The 12500-nt window shown below is 22.0% G+C and overlaps 3 protein-coding genes across 3 annotated transcripts in view; 1 reads left to right on the top strand and 2 right to left on the bottom strand.

The window, feature by feature from the left end:
- naglu (hypothetical protein) overlaps positions 1-1052 on the bottom strand; it is a gene marked incomplete at both ends in the record, with an annotated part of 2397 nt that extends 1345 nt beyond the window's left edge. Inside the window, one exon of the mRNA XM_629755.1 lies at positions 1-1052. This exon is cut by the window's left edge and continues 1345 nt beyond it. Within this exon, the coding sequence (XP_629757.1) occupies positions 1-1052 (1052 nt within the window).
- A 3529-nt stretch (positions 1053-4581) lies between these two features.
- xacA (RhoGAP domain-containing protein) lies at positions 4582-8895 on the top strand (the record flags this gene model as incomplete). The annotated part of the gene is made up of 3 exons (XM_629756.1): positions 4582-4918; positions 5066-5343; positions 5458-8895. The coding sequence occupies 3 exons, from the start codon at positions 4582-4584 to the stop codon at positions 8893-8895; spliced, it is 4053 nt and encodes a 1350-aa protein (XP_629758.1).
- A 201-nt stretch (positions 8896-9096) lies between these two features.
- On the bottom strand, positions 9097-11213 carry DDB_G0292000 (hypothetical protein; the record flags this gene model as incomplete). The annotated part of the gene is made up of 3 exons (XM_629757.1): positions 9097-10199; positions 10325-10750; positions 10964-11213. 3 exons carry the CDS (start codon positions 11211-11213, stop codon positions 9097-9099), a joined length of 1779 nt encoding a protein of 592 aa, XP_629759.1.
- Positions 11214-12500: the final 1287 nt, after the last annotated feature.

Below are 12500 nucleotides of genomic sequence, written 5' to 3' on the forward strand. Positions count from 1 at the left end.
CCAAATACATCAATCAACTCTCCGATGAACATGGTGGTGATTTTGGCGAATAGAGGGTCTGTTGACTCCAAGTAGAATGTACCATTGAAATTACACCATGTTGATAAAACACTAATGTTTGCTTGTGGGAAGAGTTGCTGAATTGCGCCTGGTATATGACCGGCGAATCCTGGCAACACCGGTTTCATACCATACTGTCTCATACGCTCCAATATTTTAATTTGTAAATCCCTTTGTTTCTCTAACCAATCCAATGTAATTGGCCCACCCCAGCCATTTACATTACCCATTCTATTCCATGGTAAAAATGCTGGACCTGTTAACCAGGTGCTTATTTGGTCAAAGCTTAAACCGAGCTCACTGAAAACACGATACCAGATATACTCCTGGCCAACGAATGCTAATGGTAGATTATAGCCGTTCAAAGCCATCCAGTCGATCTCACGCTCCCATCTACTCCAATTCCACCATGTGGTACTGTACCCAAATGTGCACACATTCATGTAATATCTATAGGCTGATATCACTGGTATCGATACACTACCCTCTGTTACCGCTGGTAATTGGCTATAACTTGTGATTGAACATTGGTCACCGGACCATGTGTAACTACAGAAGCAATAATACTTTAAATAATATTGTAAACCCATGGCTAAATTCACACCGGAATCTGCCCTAATCGTTACAAATGTTATATTTTTTGAGGAATCTTCATTTTCAACTGATTCCGTTGAAATTTCATAATATTCACCAGTCATCCATTCGGATTCTTCAATCTTTAATTTAAAGAATAATGTCATTTCAAAATTAAATAATCTTTCAATTAGCCCATAAACTGTTGAAATTTGTTTATTACCATCTTTATAATCTCTTTCCATATGTAAATCTAATAAAACATTATTAAATCTTTGATCTTCAATATTATTTAAAATTTCATTACCATTATCATTAAAATTAATTTGATTATTAAATTGAATTGATTTTGAAAAATTTATTACTAAAAATGTTAAAAATATTAAAAATCCAAATTTGGATTTATTAATTTTTAACATTTTCTATTTTTTTTTTTAATTGTTTATTATTGTTTTTTTTTTTTTTTAAAATGGGAAATTTCAAAAAAAAAAATGTGTGAATTGTTTTTTTTTTTTTTTTATGATTTGTTTTTTTTTATTTTTTATGAATAAAAATTTAAAATTTAAAAAAATAATCTGAATAAAAAAATAAAATTTATTTGTGAATTATATAATTTGTTAAAAAAAAAAAAAAAAGGAAAAAAAAAAAGTTATTTTTAAATTAAAATTAAAAAAAATTATTCATAAAAAAAAATAAAAAAATAAAATTAATTAAAAAAAAAAAAAAAATAAAAAAAAAAAATAAAAAAAAAAAAACTTATTTTTTTTATTTTTTTTTTATTGGTTAATTAAAAAAAACACACACACACACTTTATCATTAATTGAAAAAAAAAAGGTAAAAAAAAAAAAAAGTTATTTTTGTTGAAAATTGTGGGCTTTCTTAGTGTTAAAACAAATAAAACATCCAATTTACAAACTTTTTTCCTGCCAATTTTTTTTTTTTTTTTTATTCCCATTTTTTTGCAACCATCTCAAAAAAAAAAAATTTTAATCTCATTTGTTTATATATTAATACCACCTTACTTTTTTTTTTTTTTTTTTTAGGAACTTTTCAAATGTTTTAAATCTCAATCACTAATTCCTTTAATTAATCCTTTTTAATTTTTTTTTTTTTGGTAATTTTTTTTTTTTTTTTTTTTTCTAGATTTGATTAAATTAAAAGTATTGATTGTTTGAAATTATGAAATGAGTTGAATTTAGATAATTAATTTGTTAATAAAATAAATTTATTAACAAAAAAAAAAAAAAAAAAAAAATGAAAAAAATGATAAAAATAAAAAAAATAAAAAAATAAAAGCTAAACTGAACTTTAAATTCTTTAAAAATAAAAGAAAAAAAAAAATGAAAAAATAAAAAAAAAAAAAAAAAAAATCATTTTTAATCATTTTACCTTAATTAATAAATAACATTAAACGAATGTGCGTGGATTTCATTGCAATTTTGTCGAGAAAATTAAAAAAAAAAAAAAAAAAAAAAAAAAAAAAGTAGTTGTCCGATCATCTTGATCAAAATTCGTTTTTGAATATTTTTTTTTTTTTTTTTTTTTGATTTTTTTTTTTTTTTTTTTTTTTTTGATTAATTTTTTTTTTTTTTGTTAACGGTTTTAAAAAATTACTTTTATTTTTAGCAAATTATTTTACATACAAATATATATTTTGTACTTAATCAATCAAATACAATTAAAAAAAGCAATAAAATAATAAAATAAAAATAGAAAATAATTAATCAAAACAAAAATAAAAATTAAAATTATAAAAAACCCCCATATATAAAAAATCCAAAGGTAAGATTTTTTTTTTTTTTTTTTTTTTTTTTTTATTTTATTTTATTTTTTATTTTTTTTTTTTTTTGGGGGTTTTTGCCTTTTAATTTTAATTGAAATAACCATGGGGGGTGGGGTTTAAAATTAAATTTTCCCAACCAATTTTTTTTTTTTTTTAAAAAAAACCTCCAAACCCTTTTTTAAAAACCCCCCATACCTATTTTCCCCCCCAAAAACCCTGGGGGTTTTTTTTTAAACAAATTTGGTCCTTTCCCCCTATTTTTTAATATTATTAATATTAATAATATTAATAATATTATTTATTTTTTTAAAAATTTTTTAAAAAAAAAAAAAAATAATTATAAAAAAATTAAATAATTAAATTAATCAAAAAAAGTACTTATTGATAGAAACGAATAAAAGAATAAAATTATTTACAACTAAAAATAATTATTTTATAAAAAACCAATATGTAAATATATTTATTGAATCGAAATTTATATCTAATCATATTCACAAATATAATTATTTACCTACATTTAATTCATTCATACACTACCTTTTAAAACAATACCACCACCGTCATCATCATCATCTCATCATCAAAAATATACATTTTAATTACCTACAATCTATAATAGATCCCTATTTTTAATTTAATAATAACAACATCAATAATAACAATAAAAATAATAAAAATAATTGTTTTAATTTTATAAATACTATTGGAAGTTGTTGGGGTGTGTGTTAAAAATAGTAACTCAATTATTATTTTTATTGTTTTTTTTTTTCATCTCGAGATATAAAAATAACAATGTTGTGTTTGTGTGTGTGTGTGTGTGTGTGTGTGAATGGGTGTTTTTTTTTTTTTTTTAATTATTTTATTTATATTATCTTTATTTTTTTTTTTATTTTATTATTTTTTTTTTTTGTTTTATTATTTTTTATTTTGTTTTATTATTTTTTTGTATATTGCGGTTAATTGTTTGTACAAAATATCAAATATAAGGTACAGTAAATTTTATTAAATATTGATAGTAGTAGTAGTAGGGGTTTGCAATTCATATGATAAAAAAAAAAAAAAAAAAAAAAAAAAAAAAAAAATTTTAAAATAATTATATTTTATTTAAATGATTTAAATAATATAACTTTTTTTTTTTTTTTTTTTTTTGTTTTTATTTTTATTTTATTTTTGTTATTTAATTTTTCATTTTACATGTAAATATTTCTTTCAATCATAAAAAAAAAAAAAAAAAAAAAAAAAAAGATCAAAAAGTAAAATAGTTAAAAAAAAAAAAAAATAATCAAAGATTGGGATTGTGTTAACAGGATCATTAATTGGATTAAAAAAAAAAAAAAAAATCCTAATAGTCGTTAATTTTTTTTTTTTTCTTTTAATTTCCAACCAATCACCCATTATTTTTTTTTTATTTTTTTTTATTTTTTTTTAAAAATAAAAATAAAAATAAAAATAAAAATAGACAATACAAATAGAATAAAAATAAATAATAATTTTTTTAAAAAACAAAACAAATTAAAAAAAAAAGAAATAAAATTTAAAATTTAAATAACAATAATAAGAATTAAAAAAAAATCAAAAACAATTTTTTAAACATTAAAATATTATCGTACAAAAGCGTGATTGGAATATCGCTTTTGGTGGTTTTTTATTTTCGCACAATTTTTTGAAATCTTTATCCTCCATTCACCCAAACTTTTTTTTTTTTTTTTTTTTTTATTATTTTTTTTTCATTTTTTTTTCAAATAAAAGTTTTTTCATCACTATTTTTTTCTTTTTTTTTTCATTTTTTTTTTTTTTTTTTTTTTTTAAATGTCTAATTTTTGTTTAAATAATACCAACAAAGAAAAATATTAATCCTTTTTTTTTTTTTTTTTTAATTAATTTATTTATTTATTTGTAGTATAGATAAATAGTTATAATAAATTATAATTATAATAAAAATAAAAAAATTTAGAGTGTAAAAAAAAAAATAAAAAAAAAATTTTAATAGGAAAAAAAAAAAAAAGGAAAGGAAAGGAAAGGAAAGGAAAAAAAAAAAAAACAAGAAAATTAAAAATTTAATTTTTACAAGGAGAGAAGGTTAGAAAAGTAGAGAGAAGTTAATAATATATTAATAAAAAAAAAAAAAAAAAAAAAGATAACAAAAAAAAAAAAAAAAAAAAAAATGTCTCGTCAAATAATATTTGGTATTGACTTAGAGACAATTGTAACAACACAAAATCAAGCAGCATTTATATCAGAGGTACCAAAAATTGTAGCACAAGTAATCGAATGGTTAGATAAATTTAATGCTGTAAATGAAGAAGGTATTTTCAGAATTCCAGGTAATGGTGTAACAATTCAAGAAATTAAAAAAAGTTTTGATGAAGGTAAAGGTGATTTATCAAAATTTAATTCTTCAGATATTCATTCAGTTGCTGGTGTTTTAAAATTATATTTAAGAGAATTACCAGAACCATTATTTATTTGGAGATATTATTCAACATTTATTAAAGTTATAAGTAAGTAGGAATTTTTTTGAAAAAAAAAAAAAAAAAAAAAAAAAAAAAAAAAAAACTATGTTTTCCAGTTTTTTATTTTTTTTGTTTTCCTTCTTTTACTAATTTTTTTTTTTTTTTTTTATTTATTTTTTTTTAAAATTAATTTAGAAAATCCTGATCATTTACAAAGAGCATTACATTTAAGAATGTTATGTTATGGATTACCAAAAGTAAATAGAGATCTAGTATTAAGTTTAATGGTATTTTTAAATAAAATTTCATTAAATAATAGAGTTAATAAAATGACAAGTCAAAATTTAGCTACAGTATTTGCACCAAACATTTTAAGACCACAAAAAGAAACTTTAAATCAAATTATGGAAGATTCTGCTTATGTAACTAGTATTATAAAAACTTTTGTTGATGAAATTTCTTTTATATCAAAAGTAAGTTTATTATCTACAAAAAAAAAAAAAAAAAAAAACCATTTCCAAAAAGATACTAATATTTTCATTTTTTTTCTTAATTATTATTTTTTTTTTATTTTTATAAAAAAAAAGCAATCAAATCATTTATCAACATCAATTGATGATATACCATCGGTATCATTACCAAAATCACCATCAAATTATTCAGTGTCATCAGGAGGTGATTCAGTATCATCATTAGAGGAAGAGAATTTATATGCTACAGCTTTATATCCATATCAAGCAAGTGGACAATGGCATTTACCATTTAAAAAGGATGACAAAATTGTATTATTAGATATTAAATCAGAGGAAGGTTGGTTAAAGGGTGAATTAAATGGAAAGATTGGTTATTTCCCAGCATCATATGTAGAGATTATTGCAATTCCACCACCAGTTGGTACACCACAAACTTTAATTCCAATTCCAGATTTTGATTCACAACAAGATCTTTCAACAATTTCTTCACCAATTTTATCATCAAGTACAACTTCAAGTTCTTCTTCAATTTCAACTGATAGTAATTTAAGTAGTAATAATAATAATAATAATAATAATAACAACAATAATAGTACACCAATTTTATCATCAACTTCAACTACAACAACAACTACTACAACAATTAATAATAATAATTCAAATAATACATTTCAACCAATTTCTGTATCAAAGTCTTCATCATTTTCAAAATCAACCATTTCAACTAATCCATCATCAAAATCAAGTTCAAATTTATTAATTTCAAATCCACCACCAGTTAATAAATCGACGACAACAGCAACATCATCATCACCAGATATAACTAAAATAATAGGTGCACCACCAAATAAATTAACAGCACCACCACCACTTGTACCACCAACTTTTACAGCACCACCACCACTTTCAGCTCCACCACCATTAATTTCACCAACTAGTACATTAACATCATCTTCAAATACAGCATTTACAGCACCACCAACAACTTCAACGACAAATGGAGGTAATAGTCCATCAGGTAGTTCATTAAATATAGGTGGTGGCGGTAATAATAGTAGAGCAGGGTCATTCCTTCAATCAAATATAGGTGGAGGTGGTAGTAATACTACATCACCAGATTTAAGTAAAATTATGTCAACAACACCAAAACTTTCATTTAGTAGTGGTATTATGATGCCACCGTCATTAGGTATACCACCACCATTATTACCATCAAAATTTTTAGGTAACCTTTCAAGTAGTAGTGGTAATATTTCACCACCAATTAGTAATAGTGGTGGTAGTAGAAATGGTTCATTTTTAGATTCACCACCACCACCACCACCATTATCAATTCCACCAACTCCTCTTCAAAATATACCACCACCATTACAAAATATACCGCCACCAATAACAACACCAACTAAAACAACAACCACCACTGTAAGATCAAATTCACCATCATTATTACCAATCGATTTAGCAAATTTACCACCACCACCATTTTCACCATGTTCACCTGAACCACCACAAATTCAAAATTTAAATATAAATACCGATTTACCACCACCTCCACCACCACCAAATTTTATTGATAATGCAACTACCACAACAACAACAACAGATGATGAAGATAGTAATAATAGTAATTTAAATATATATAATTTACCACCACCAATATTTAATATTGGTGATATTGATTTTAAAAATTTTGAAAATGGTGAATTAGCACCAATGGATATTAGTTTTATACCATTACCACCACCATTACCAGCGGTTGTACCAGCAAATATACCACCACCACCACCTCCACCACCTAAAAAATTAGATCGTAAAGATTCATATATTCATAAGAAAAAGATGTCACAAGAGAAAGAGAATGAAATTAAAAAGAAGAGAAGAGAAAGAGCCGAAGAAACTTTAACAACCGAACAAACCTATGTAAAACAATTAACTGTAGTATACGATAACTTTATAGAACCATATAAAAAGACTCAAAAATGTCATGGTTTAACAGGTGAAGAATTTATGGATATTTTCAATTGTCTTGAGGTGATTCTATCAAGTCATAAAACAAATTTACTTAAACCAATTGAAGATAGAATGTTAGTATGGGATAGTAAACCTCAAATGGGTGATATCTTTTTAAATAATACTTCATTCATTAAATTGTATAAACATTATGTAAACAACTATGATAAATCAATTCGTACATTGAAACAATGTAAAGAGAAATACGATGGTTTTAAAACATATATGGCCTCTTTGGATTATAGTGAAAAACTTTCAAATCTATCATTGGAGTCTTTCTTAATTCTTCCAATCCAACGTTTACCACGTTATGTTATGTTGTTGCAAGATCTTTTGAAATATACAGCCAATGATCATGAGGATTTCAATCAACTTTGTGAAGCACTTTCAACCATTAAAGATTTAACCGAATCAATTAACACCAAAAAATCAGAGGAAGACAATAATACTAAAATCTTACAAGTTCAAGAACAAATCAAAGATATGCCACCAAATACAATGACACTTCGTAAGAGATTCGTCACAGAGGGTGCATTAACTTTGAAAAAAGATAAATATTATGTATTCCTATTCACTGATGCTATGATTCTCACTAAACCTGGTAAAGAGAAAAAGAAATTTAAAAATATTATTAACCTTTCAACCGCTTCATTAAATACAACCGATGAACAAAATGTATTAAAAGTTATAAGTCAAGAAGGTACTTTTAAATTCTCAACTGATAATCCAGCTGAACGTGAACATTGGGTTAAAGATATTAAAGATGCAATTGATACAGCTAGACAAGATTTAATTCAAACTGCATTTGGTGAATCAACCACTCTCAATGAGGGTAGTAAAGGTTTTAATAAGATTCAAGATGAAAAGAATATGTTAAAGAAACAAAAATTAGCTCAAGAATTAGCATTGAGTGAGGAGGAGTATGTCGATTCCCTAACTTATATTTACAATGTTTTCTTACAACCAATTAAAAAATCAATCGATACTCCAAATCAATTGGTAAGCTATCAAGAAAACTTGGAAATCAGTAGTAATTTTGAAACACTTTTCTCTTGTCATAAAACTTTCCTCATCGCTTTGAAAGAACGTATCGCCGAATGGGATTCTAAACCACTCATGAGTGATATCTTTATGGAGAAAGCTGGTTTCTTAAAATTGTACAATTATTACGTTCAAAATCATACTCGTTCACTTCAAGTCTTGGAACATTGCATTGAAAAGTATCCTTTGTTTGCAATTCATCTCAAACGTATCGAATCCGATCAAAATACCGAACTTAAAGTATTGTTAGCTCAACCATTACGTAGAGTCTCTAAATACTATTTGGTCCTTCGTGAAATTCTTCAATACACTCGTCCAAAACATGATGATTACGATGCTTTAAATCGTGTAGTAGCTAATCTAAAAGATCAAACCGATAAATTTAATGCAAATTCAACCTCTCAAATGTCTGCTGAAGCTGGTTCAAAATCACCTTCCCAAAAATATAAAACTATTAAATTAACTAAAAATTCTAAACAACCTTCACAATTCTTTGTTTAAATAATTTTTAAAAAAATAAATTAAATAATTAAATAATAAAATAATAATAAAATTAAATAAAATAAAATAAAATAAATAAAAAAAAAAAAAAAAATCATATAATAATATATAATAAAATTTATCCATGTAATAATAAATAAAAAAATTCTTTGTAAAATTAATTAATTATTCTATTTCTTTTATTATTTATTTTTTATTTATTTAATAACGAAATAAATTTATTCTTTCAAATGCTAAAGGATCATTGCCAAGTATTAAAGAATTATCTTCAACCATTGAGAAAATATCTTGAGTTGATAAAATAGAAGTTGGTGGTGCATTTGAAAATATATTGTCAGGGATTTTATAAAATGATACAGATTGGGACAATAAAGGATTATTTGATTCTACATATTTTGGATAATTTAATTCTAATTTATCATTATTATTATTATTATTTTTGTTGTTTAATCCATTAAATTGGTTAAAATTAAAAATACTATTAAAACTGAATGTTGTTGGTTGTTGTTGTTGTTGTTGTTGTTGTTGTTGTTGTTGTTGTTGTTGTTGTTTTTGAATTGGTAAAATATTAAGTTTTTGCTGTGATTCGTCCACCACTGGTGGTAAGGGTAATATTTTATCACATATATTATTATTATTATTATTATTATCATTCAAAATCATTGGTTCTAATTCGTGTTCTTTTTCAACTTTAATTATTTTTTCATTTTCATTTTCTTTTTCTTTTTCATTTTCATTTTCATTTTCATTTTCATTTTCTTTTTCAATTTCATTTTCTTTTTCATCATTTTTATTGTCTTTTTCATTTTCATTTTCTTTATTTAAGTGGTTATTTACATTGTTTATATTTTTACTATTTTCATCATTTTGATTGTTGTTATCATCACATATATTATTATTATTATTATTATTATTATTATTATTATTATTATTATTATTATTATTATTATTATTATTATTATTATTATTATTATTATTATTATTATTATTATTATTATTATTATTATTATTATTATTATTATTATTATCATCATCATTTGATGATTGAGGGTTATCAATATTTGAAAAGAAATAATCTAAAAATGGTGATGGAGGAGGTAATTGATTAGGTGGTATAGAGTGTGAATTTGGTGATGGCAGTGGTATGTGTGGCTTTGTTTTTCTTAAAAAGTTTAAAATATGTTGTTCCAATGCTAATTTCATAAAAATAATAGATTGCTTAGATATTCCTTGTAATCCATTCTCACTTGCAATTTCTTCCATTTTATTTTTAAGTGGTTGTAATTGTGATGAAAATAATGAATCTATTATTTATTAATGGTAAAAATAAAAAATAAAAAAAAATAAAAAGTTAAAAACAATTAGTATACACATACTAATATTAATAGAGTTTATAAATATATATATATATATATAAAGTGAAAATTACATTTTGGGAAAAGTTTCTTTTTTTGTTTTAATTTTAAAGATGATGAAATTGTTACAGAAGATGAAGAACCTGAAATTGAAGGAGTTGAATCTTTCTTTTCTCTTCTTGGTCTCTTTGTTGGATTTTTCTCTTTTTTTCTTTTTGATGATGATGATGAAGAAGATGAAGAAGAAGAGGAAGAAGATGAAATTGAAGATGTTGAAGATGTAGAAGATGCATCTTTTTTGTCTTTTTTCTCTTTTGTTGAAGTTATTGAATTTGTACTTGATGATAATTTTCTTTTTGCTGGTAAAGATTGATTAGTTGATGATGATATTTGAGTTGTAGATGGTATTGAAACTTTAGTTTGTTCAATGATGGTTGGTGATGTTTTCGAATAAAATGCATTAAATATAACCGCTTTAAAAAATGTATTATGTAAATGTACTATATATGTATATATATAATGAATAAATAAAAATGGGTTAGGAGAAAAGGTATGAATTAAATTGAAATTGGATTATTATTATTATTATTATTATTATTATTATTATTATTATTATTATTATTATTATTATTATTATTATTATTATTATTATTATTATTATTATTATTATTATTATTATTATTATTATTATTATTATTAGAATATTTACATACGATTTGGTTCATTTAAATTTGTAGTGACATAATAGTCTAGTTCTCTTTTTGATAATCTACCACATAAATATTTCCTTATCCATTCCCAATAATCTTCTGATCTATCTTTTAACACTGCATCTAATTGTTTCTTTAAAGGAATTAAATCAATTCTCTCTAAACTAGTTTCATATGGTGTAGGTATATTTATAATATTATTTCCATTATTACTACTATTAAGTGTCGAATTACTATTTAATTCTTTAGTCATTTATTTTTTTTTTTAATTATTCTATATTTTTTTTTTTTTTTTTTTTTTTTTTTAAAAAAAAAATTTTATTATTATTATTATTATTAGTATTATTATTACACTTATTAAATAATATTATTTTCGCTTTTCAAATATTATTTTTTTATTTTTTATTTTTTATTTTTTTGTTTTTTGATCTGATTTAGTATTGGTTATTTATTTATTTATTTATTTTAGATTTAATGTACAACAATGACACAACAACTAAAAATACACCAATTATAGATTTGGTGATTTTTTTTTTTTTATTTTATTTTTGATCTTGTTTTTTTGAAGTTGATTCAGATTTACGTTGTGTTTTATGTATAATTTATTCCACTAAAACAATTTTAATTTCAAAAATAAAAAAAAAAATGAAAAAAATGAAAAAAATTTTCATGAAATTTTTTTATTTTTTTATTTTTTTTTTTTATTTTATTTATTTTTTACACATTAAAATTAATATTAATTTATATAAATTATAAAAGATAAAAAGAAATTCTTTATTTTTTTAATTTTTTTTAATTGGATTGGTGTATAATTTATAATATTTTTAATAATAATAATATTAATATTATTATTATAAAGAAATTCTTTATTTTTTTAATTTTTTTTGATTAGTGTATAATTTATAATATTTTTAATAATAATAATAAATAATAATCCATATAGGGAAATATCCTAAAAATAACTTTAAAATATCTAAATATTAAAATAAATGTTATTGTTTTTTTTTATTTATTTAAACATTTATTTTGATGCTTAGATGTTTTAAAGTTATTTTTTAAATATTTCCTTATATGGATATTTTCTATATTTTTTGTTTTTTTATTTTAATTCCTTAGTTTTGATTTAGTATACTAATAAACATTTATTTATATATATATTTTTTTTTTTTTTTTTTTTTTTTTTTTTTTTTTTTTTAATGCTAATTATTATAAATATTAACATATTTATTTTTACTTATTTCACCTAAAATAATTCCTTTACATTTTTAATTTTTACTATTAGTAGATTTTTGTTCTGGTTTGAAGTAATAAATTGATTTTCTTATATCCACCAATTCTGATTTTCCGCTTTTAATTTTCAATAATGTTGGCACCTTAAGTATTGGTTTAAACGTTAATGAAAATTAAAATGGAAAATTGTAACAAGGGGAAATTTTTAAATCAATTTATTTATTTCTTTTAACCAGAAATATTTTAAAATTGATTAAAAAACAAAAAAAATAAAAAATAAAAAACAAAAAATAAAAAATAAAAACACTGT

This window comes from Dictyostelium discoideum (assembly GCF_000004695.1).
Source record: "Dictyostelium discoideum AX4 chromosome 6 chromosome, whole genome shotgun sequence".
In the NCBI taxonomy this organism is placed as follows: Eukaryota; Evosea; class Eumycetozoa; order Dictyosteliales; family Dictyosteliaceae; genus Dictyostelium; species Dictyostelium discoideum.